The sequence below is a fragment of the Brassica oleracea genome, chromosome C9 (assembly GCF_000695525.1).
Source record: "Brassica oleracea var. oleracea cultivar TO1000 chromosome C9, BOL, whole genome shotgun sequence".
In the NCBI taxonomy this organism is placed as follows: domain Eukaryota; kingdom Viridiplantae; phylum Streptophyta; class Magnoliopsida; order Brassicales; family Brassicaceae; genus Brassica; species Brassica oleracea.
In genome coordinates, this window is record NC_027756.1 from 16,302,408 (window position 1) to 16,311,686 (window position 9,279).

The 9,279-nt window shown below is 36.1% G+C and overlaps 1 protein-coding gene, 2 long non-coding RNA genes and 1 pseudogene across 5 annotated transcripts; all 4 read right to left on the minus strand.

Moving 5' to 3' along the window:
* Positions 1 to 404: 404 nt before the first annotated feature.
* LOC106318089 lies at positions 405 to 2,692 on the minus strand. Of its 3 annotated transcripts, XR_001265291.1 has the most exons (8): positions 2,589 to 2,692; positions 2,153 to 2,483; positions 1,930 to 2,037; positions 1,759 to 1,835; positions 1,323 to 1,511; positions 1,123 to 1,247; positions 655 to 711; positions 405 to 540 (listed from the first exon to the last, which is right to left on the minus strand). It is a non-coding gene; the product is annotated as an uncharacterized LOC106318089 (long non-coding RNA). The 3 variants fall into 3 exon arrangements; XR_001265289.1 differs by having other exon boundaries at positions 405 to 711; XR_001265290.1 differs by having other exon boundaries at positions 405 to 711; positions 1,759 to 1,838.
* Positions 2,693 to 2,796: 104 nt separating this feature from the next.
* Positions 2,797 to 3,369, minus strand: LOC106318091. The gene is made up of 3 exons (XR_001265292.1): positions 3,240 to 3,369; positions 2,950 to 3,098; positions 2,797 to 2,878 (listed from the first exon to the last, which is right to left on the minus strand). It is a non-coding gene; the product is annotated as an uncharacterized LOC106318091 (long non-coding RNA).
* Positions 3,370 to 3,988: 619 nt separating this feature from the next.
* On the minus strand, positions 3,989 to 5,887 carry LOC106318092 (annotated as a pseudogene).
* A 1,094-nt stretch (positions 5,888 to 6,981) lies between these two features.
* On the minus strand, positions 6,982 to 8,602 carry LOC106318093. Its single transcript, XM_013755943.1, has 2 exons — positions 8,363 to 8,602; positions 6,982 to 7,829 (listed from the first exon to the last, which is right to left on the minus strand). Exons 1-2 carry the CDS (start codon positions 8,430 to 8,432, stop codon positions 7,141 to 7,143), a joined length of 759 nt encoding a protein of 252 aa, XP_013611397.1. The 5' UTR covers positions 8,433 to 8,602; the 3' UTR covers positions 6,982 to 7,140.
* Between the last annotated feature and the right edge of the window lie 677 nt (positions 8,603 to 9,279).

The following is a 9,279-nucleotide window of genomic DNA, read 5'->3' on the forward strand; positions in this document are numbered from 1 at the left end:
GACAAAAAATCTATTATTATTGTTAACTAGGATAAGACCTGATGAGATTAAAATGACAATTAATATATTCATATATATGTATAATTTTTAACTTAAAATAAAATAATAATAATTGATTATATTTAACTTGCATAATAACTTACGAAAACTATATCTAAAAATTAACGGTTCGATTTTATCAGAAATTGTATAAAATCATGGTTGAATTTTGTTAATTTAACGATCAAAAAAATGAAGCCTATATTCATTATTTTTTGGTTTTGGCTGGGTTTATTTAAAGGTCCAGTAGTTATATTTAGCCTGAAGCCTAGCCTTTTTGTAAATAAATAATTACAATTCGTAATCCAGACTTGTAGATTAATAATCGAAGAGTTTACAAAAATTACATATATCTCTATCATCTATGAAAGAAAAATAACAAAGGGGATTACGGTTCCACGATGGTTTATTAAACACTTAGAATTGATGAAGTTCTAACTCACATAAACGAAGATAATTATTACGAACAAAACCATCTCTAGGGTCTCTCCCACAGGTTCACTGTATTGTTTCCACGCACGAATCACTTTCACATTTATACATAATTAATATTTTTATATTTTCAATATTTCACTCGATCTCAACATGTATGTACTTACAAGAGATATAACTAACCTTTTTGCAAATAATTCCTGTAAAGCAAGATGCTCCTTCTTTTCACTCGATCCCAACCTGCAATGCAAGGAATCTTTAAAGCATCCGAATCAAGCAAGAAAGAAAGAAAGGGAAAAAGATGCAAGAAGTAACCTTTTGTCAAAAAAAAAAATGCAAGAAGTAAAGAGTCTCGAGAGATGACTAATTATATTAAGAAGTACCTTCCTATATTACAACACTGCCCCTGGATATTATCATTTACTCTAATTTTTATGGAAATTTTTAGTAATCCCTATATAGCATTTCACCAGCACCTAATATAACATAACCGGTAAAACTGAACATCACACAAAACCATTTAATCATATTCAATATTCAATAATTTGAATCAGTGTTCTAAAAATGGGTCTATACGTCCGCCTAACATGCAACCTAGCGGTTTCATGAATAATGATTCGAAGCAAAGCATCCATTAAGAAAGGAACATACTTTGAGCATTCTCAGCATTGACGTTCTTAGGAAGCACAACAAAGGCCTTGGAGACTTTCTTCACCTCTTCCACAATGTTAAAGAGCTCGATATTCACCATAGAATATTGCCCTAGAATTTCCTGCCTGTTAAAAGAATAAATTATAAGACAACTTCTCATATAGACAGACCAGAAATAAAGACAAAACTCCCACACAAACCATTTAGGACTAGTGTTGGTTCGACCATAAGTGTCAAAATCTTCTAGGATCCGAGAAATTGCTTTTAGGTGACTAAGCCATTTCGTGACTGCAAATTAATACCAGAACAATGCATTGAGATAGCTCAACTACTCCGACTGCAGGTCTCAACCATCCATGGCCTTGGGCAGTTCGTGGTAGAACCGCCATCTGCAGGAAACAATATTATAATGGAGTGGTTAAGTAAAATACTATCATAACAATGTGATAAAAAAACATATCAATATCTACACGAGGAAGATAATCCAATAAACGATTGGATGAGCTATGCTCCCAGAAGGGCATCGCTTAACATAGATATTCGCTTCGAGTTTCCCTTGGCTGAAGGAAAAATGATCTCTTCTCAAACAAGGGATAAGAATTTCAGGTCAATCAACTATTTAAATAGAGTATGGACCTTTAGTAACTCTTCAAGGAGGCGAGGTGCAAGCTCTAGAACACGTCTGAAATCACCCTCCAGGGCTGGAGACAAGGCTGCTAATTCACGAGTCAAGTAAAAATGAAAAGTGAGTATTTCAGTTAAATCAATATTTAGTGTTACAGATGCTTAATATAAGAGATCGACCACCTTCACTATGGCAGGATGCTGCTTCCAAAACTTAGCTTGCTCTTGCTTCATGTTCTTGGGGTCCAAACTTAGCTCACAGCTGCCTTGGTAAAAACGTCCATAACTTTGCTGAACAATGAAGATTTTCGAATATTTCATACAAAATACGGAAACACACTCGAAAGTATATGTGTAAAATACGGAAACACACTCGAAAGTATATGTGTATGAGTTAATAATATACCTTGGGGCCAACGAAGATAATATATGCGGAAAGAGTTTGATGCATGACATAGTTCCCGGTATACTTGGATGACCTCGAGAGATATATAACAGTAATCACAAGGGGCAAGAGGATACAAACACCGACTATCCAGAGCAATAATATGCCACCGGATGCTCCATCTATGTCAAGGAGAAATTGAGGAAGAGCAATGCCCATTTGAAAGCCCTATACCATCACATTAGTTTCAATAGGCTTGACCAAGACGAAGGAAAATGCGACAGCCATCTGGATGACCATACTTTGCAAAGTTTTCACCGGATACTGGGTCAGTCAAAATATTTGTTGGCCTCTGCGGAGTTGAAAACACACGCACATAAAAAGAAAACTTTGAGGTGCAGCCGTAATAATTAAAAAGGGAGGAAGTATCAACGAGAAGAGAAGAAAGCATTTGGACCTGGATCAGGATGGTATTGAATGGACAGCCTTCTATAAAGCTTTCTTTATGTCGGAATCTGAAACTCCAGGTTCCAAACCAAGTATACTAAATAGGTCAAAAACTTGAGTTTGTTACAAAATAAGAAGGTAGATTTTGTGTGTTACAAAATTAACGAGTATCAAGAAGGTAAGTAAACCAATCAGAGTCTTGAGATATTAACCTCACGGCTCATGTTCTTAGTGTAATAAATCAAGAAAATCATGACGACCCACAAGTGTCAAGTTACTCCATGTAGAGAAGTTAGAGATCTGCGGCGGAGAAAATATCAACAAGTTAAGAGGAGAGTATCAAATATTGAGCTGAGTGGAATTAAATTTACCTTTTTTGAACAAGGATCTCTTATATTTGCCAGATCGAGACACTGACAGTGAATGGTCCTTTGTTTCTTGGAGACAGCAGGGCTCAACTTGACCCCCATCCTTTTTTTTTCTTAGTCAAAAACGAGTCCTAATCAGACAGACAGGGATCCTGCACCATTCCAAAAGCTAAACGAAGTTTAATACAGGGCTGGGTGTGCATTTGCATAAGGCCACTGAAATTAGGGTTCAACCCATTAGACTAGACTAGGAAAGGTTTCGACGGGAACAATTTGAGATGGACACAACAAACCTTTTGATGAAGAAAGCAAAAGGAAGTGTTGGTCTCGGAGAAAGCCTACCAGAGAGAATATCGAATCAGATCGGAGAGGCCCGATCGGGAAATAGCAACAAACGGTGTTTCAGTTTCTTTTGTTTCTTTGGTACAGCGTTTACTAGCTCTTTAAGTTTTACAATTAATATCTATCCCTTTTTAAATAATAATAAGATTCATTCATTTTTCTCGCCATTTATAATATCGCCACAACCAACCAAACCCACTTGCGATCCAGGTTTGAATACTATGTTCTTTCTTTCTTTCTTTTTTTCTTTTTGTAGATTGGTTTGCTCCACTCATCAAAAGATGAGAGAGCAAAGAAGTGAAAGTAAGACTAAACCTACATGGAATTATCAGTTGAATAGGCAACTGTAAGCCAAATTACAGCTCTTACGATCATCCAATGACTGAGTATATATATATATATATATATATATATATATATTTGGAGCCGTGCGTGCGTTGCATTACCAACTTGTAGATCCTTTAATATATGTTTATATATTTCCCCTAGTTGCAGGTTTTGGAAGAGGAAGAAGAGTCCTAGTTCCCGTCTCAAAAGAACAAGCGAAGGAAACTAGTAAGATGGACACTGACAAAGCTTATGGTGAGGCAGCTGATGTCAGAGAATCCAACTCAAGGTAGTGCCTAAAATTCTCTGTATTTACTTCTTTCTTCCTTCCTACGACGATTTCTAGCAATTATCTTTTTTAATGTTCCTAGTTGTTTTTCTTCTTTATTATAAATGTTAACAACTAAATGTAATGCCATTTGGCTGCCTCTTTCTGAACTGTTGTTGTTACAAGCAAATGAAATGGATCCTGCATTACAGTGTTAACGTACATATTTGATCTCCCAAAGCTCGACATCTTCTCCTCTATCGTAGGCCTTGGTGTACTGAGGGATCTGTTTGAGGTCGATGCGCTTGCCCACAAAACTACTCTTCTTGTCGCCTGTTCCATACCCACTTAATTGAATCATCTCTAAACTCATCAACATTGATTCTAACAAGTACAAAAAGGGAGCATATCTTCTTTGATGTATCTTCTGAAGCATGCGTAGCCATTGGCAACAACGTTGAGATCGTCTAGGCTGAAGTTGTATCTTTTCTCCAGACCCAGATATAGTACCTGCCAATCAACATTTATATATGTCAATGTGGTTGGTTGCTTTTAAAGTCTCCAACTAGTTATATTGTTACCTTGTCACAACCCAAGGACATGACTCTCTTTAACATGCTGAACAAGGCTATGGTTAGATCATCGCTGTAGATCACATCTGCTGCAAAAATGAAGCCTGCACTTTTGACTTGTTCAAAGTCAAAAGTATATAACATAAATATGAAGAAAAGAGGAGATGAAGATGATTCATTACGGTTTAGGATCACGATGAGTATCTTGAACAGGCCATTCGCTCATCCAGTTGAGATCACGAACATTAACAATAGCTTGAGGGTGAAAGAGGGAAGAATTCAATTCCAAAGACAGTTTGCCAAGAATTTGGTCTCCGTGGTCTATGGCACAAGAGAAGGTGGGTGAGATATAGGTATAGTTTGAGAGGAAGGAAGGAAGGATGTGAAGAAGGTGCACCAGTAAGGAAAACAGCCCTGGCCACCCCCTGGAAAATGATAAGAAGATGCATTTGGTGAAGGAATTTTAAAGATGTATAGATAATATTTAGAGTTGAAAAAGAAAACCTGTTCCAGCACCGAGTTCAAGGCACACAAGGCCATTGAGTAGAGACAATACAAAATCTGATAGGACGAGTTCTGATTTCAAGACCTGAAGAGAGAAGGGAGGGAGGAAGTGGTGGAAGCGATAAGCATAGAGGAAAAGAAAAAAGCAAAGAGAGAGAAAGAGGAACTTCCCTGCAGACCAACATCAGGGAGGGTTGATGTGATAGAATCCTGAATGGTGACAGTAAACGACCCGTGACCGTGAGAGGATGGGCCTGTTGGTTCACCAAAGTTAGGAAAGTAAATGCAGATGAATGATGACAAGTGAAGTGTGAGATGGAGAGGCTTCCTTACTGGTTCTTGGCCACCTAGGAAGAAGAGAAGGTGAAGCGGGAAAGAAAGGGTCCGATAGTGGCGGGTGGGCAACCCAGATGAATCTCGCTCATCACATGATCATTCTCTGAATCCTCCATCCATCTTAGGCTCTCCCTCAAAGATGATATGATTGTGGTGATTGAGAAAGAAACTAGTTGGAATTCGTCGATTTTTAGGGTTCTTCTAGGGATCGCTGGGGGTGTTTTTAATTTTTTTTTAATAAAATAAAACAATAAAAAAAAAACTAATCATCACTTTAGGTTTACAAAGAAATCATTCACAGACACAGACACGGATGGTAACTGAAGAAGAAGAAGAAAGATCAGTTTCGTGTGAGGGCTTCCACGCGAGCCGCGACCTCATCAAAATATGGGACGTTGGGCTGCCACGACGCTGTTCAACGACTCATCTTCCTTGTCCCCTCTCCGCTTGCTTTCTCCATTGACTCTGTCCTCATGTTCTTACTACTACTACTCACCAAATATTCACCTGACGCATCTGGAGGCGGGTTCGCCAATCGTCGTCTCACTGATCTCGCCTTTGGTCTTCCCCCACTCGGCGAATCTGTTTTTCAGATAACAACAACACCCACGTTAATTATTAATATCTCCCGTGTGTCTGGGTATATTTTTGGTATTATTGATATTTTTTTTTTTAAGTTTTGGGTTTAGATTTTTGAGTATAATTTCGGGTTTATAGATATTTTGTGGGTGTTGCACAAAAAAAAAAATATATATGTCATTTGAAAACTTAGATAGCAGATTAAATGAGAATTGTTTGAAACACGGACAACAGATTAAATATTTTTTTTTTATTTACACATTTAGCCATTATATTTCTTTCTTATTTACAAATCTGCCTCTTCACTTAAAATCAAAAATTAAAATTAATTAATTACAATGAATTGTTATTTCTTTTTGCTGAAAATAAAAACACAAACTGTAATATATAGTATATATTAATCTGCTACAATAAAATTTTCAAGAAAACCAAATACCATAAAATTAATAATAATTCATAAAAACCTACTGTAAAAAATTAAATTATTTTTAAATAAATAAAACAAAATTAATAGGTTAATATATGAATATTACAATTACATCAAATTGCATCAAGTTATAAAATTATAAATATATTAGGTACGTATAAAAAATTATTATCAAACATCTATATTATAATATAATATATTCTACTCTAAATATATTTTACAAAAACATAAAAATATAAATGGACATTTTATAAAATTAATGGTTTATAAATTTACATTGAACGCAAGTTAAATCCAACATCCACGTGGGGACGCGGATTAAGATCTAGTATGAATTATAGATCCAAATCGATCCGGATTCAACAGGAACCGACCCGAACCGAAAATTTCTAAATACCTAGTTAGATCAAAATGTCTATGATTCGAAGGATCCAGACCCGACAGTAGCCGTCACTAACCTGACTCAAGGACCCGAATGACCAGGCCTAAACTAATAATAAATTTTTGACCACCAAAGAAAACATATAACATTTGAATGCAAGTTGCAGTCGTAGAACCTGCAACAACAAAACAAACAACATTTTGGTTGCATATCGCAAAGACGTGCAAACAGGGGGCTATGTTTTTTCTGCTACCTATAAACGGTTTTAAAACAAGACTTGACTGAAAGGAAAATCGAGTCAAACAGGAACAAATTATAACTTTAAATAAGCAATGTTGGAACTCTTTTGGTCTATACAACTATGTCAAACGTATCACAAACAAACATTCCAGAATCTTCTAGAGCAAATCTATTCATCTTCAAAAGCTTCCTAGGCCATGGTCAATCCAGGAAGCTTCTACAGCTCGTAACTTGGAGTTTCATATGTAGACTGATCCTCAGAAGTTTCATACGTAGACTGATCCTCCTCGGAAGTTTCAAATGTAGACTGATTCTCCTCAGTTTCATAAGTAGACTTATCCTCATAACTTTCTCCAGATTGATAAGCCTCAAGAAAGAAATTCACCCCATTAACAACATCATAAACCATCAGTCCAACTCTTGCACCGATCCAATTCCCCAAGTGACTTCCCACAAGATAACCGAATCTCCCAAACCTCTGCTCTCCCACATACCCTCCCGAATAAGCACCGACTAAAGTTCCCGAGCCACGCAAGAACCCTTCGGTCAACGTCCCTCCAAAGTAAAGCGCCTCGAAGAAATCCCACCCGGCTGCTACGATCGGTCCTATGATCCGTTTCGCTTGCCGTGTCGCCATTTTAGCCGCTTTCGCGCCCGCGTTCTGAGCGTCTTTGGCTGCTTCGTTCGCAGCCATGCCTTTTACCAACGCCTCGTGCAAGGCTTTCTCGATGGCGACGTTCCGCGCTTTCTCGACGTGGATAGACCTTATGCTGTAGAAATAGAGTTTCACGCCTTCTTTGACCGCACAGGCTACGGTTCCTGAACTCATATCAAAGCAGTTCAGGAATGTAAACTGTCCACTCTTTGACGCAGCTTCTTCTCCAACAAGTTCCCGACATTTTTCCGCTGTTTAACATATAAAAAAAAAAAGACAACACCACAGATGATTCAGACATCCCAAGAACTCATATAATAATTTTAAACCTTAGTATATATCAAAAACTACATGGTTCCGAGGATTAAGCAGCTAGATGAGGGAAAGGGGTTTGCGAAATTTGAAGATTCAAACAATAACTACACAACACACTGAGCTAACACAACAGATCTTTCAGACATCCCAACAACTCATATAACCAAGTTTAAACCAAAGTATATATTAACAACCATAGTATATAAAAATAATTACACAGCACACTGAGCTATGAAGTTCATACGCCAAATCTAATCTATCAGACGAAGAAATAAACATACTTTTTCTAAAACCAGATCTTCAAAAATGTCAAAACTTCAGTACAAACTAATAGAGCCCAGATCGAGATTTAGCACTTACAGGAACAAATTGATGAAAAAGAGATAGATTTACACTACAAATACATTGATTTAACATGAACATCCAAAAAAAAAACAAACAGTAAGTTTGAGGATGAAGAAGAAAGCACCTGTGATACTGAGAGCGACGATTCCTATAGCGAAGAGAAGAAATTGAACCCTTCTACTGCGGAAGTCCATGAAGAGTTCTCGATTCCAGATTTCCCCCAATTTTTTCTGCTTAAAGATCAAAACGTTTGAGTGTGGCAGAGGGAAAGACTATTCAAAGCAATGTGGATGTGATGACGGTTAGCTAATGAGACCTGATCCCGGTTTCGCATAAATCAATCTTATATAATAAATCAATGCTGTTAAATTAATATCCTTTTTTGGGATTTAGCATTGATTTGTTTTAGATACTTCTTATGTTTCATTCTATTTGTCTTTTTATATTTATACACACATACTAAAAAAAACAAACTGTAGAATATTATTAATAATTTTTAATAAAATAAAAACGAAAATTTTACTCTAATTAAACTGATACAAAGGAAATATTAAATATTCTGCCACTACTATAATTATGTTAAACTACTATAATTACTATAATTATGTTAAACTATATTTAATTTCGAAAATAATAAATCCATACTAATAAAATGGACCTTTTGAGGCTCCATAGAGCGTCCACATCAGCAAAAAAACTTCTCCCGAAAGATGACACGTGGCATAAAATATAGTTTTACATTTTAATATTACTAATTTTCAAAAATTATAAATAATATGTAAACATACAGCATAAAAAACGGAAAAAGACATAATTTTTCTGAATAATTCGCCAACTAATAAAAGGGACATTTTGATGCTCCATAGAGCGTCCACATCAGCAAAAAAACTTCTCCCGAAAGATGGCACGTGGCATAAAATATAGTTTTACATTTTAATATTACTAATTCTCGAAAATTATAAATAATATGTAAACATACAGCATAAAAAATGGAAAATCTACATTAAACATAAGTAAAATTACCATTTTTCACTTAAAAAA

Coding starts and splice junctions, on each gene's coding strand:
- LOC106318093 (XM_013755943.1), bottom strand. CDS start 8,432: ATGGACTTCCGCAGTAGAAGGGTTCAATTTCTTCTCTTCGCTATAGGA. Junction 7,830..8,362: donor CGTCGCTCTCAGTATCACAG/GTGCTTTCTTCT, acceptor TATGTTAAACAG/CGGAAAAATGTCGGGAACTT.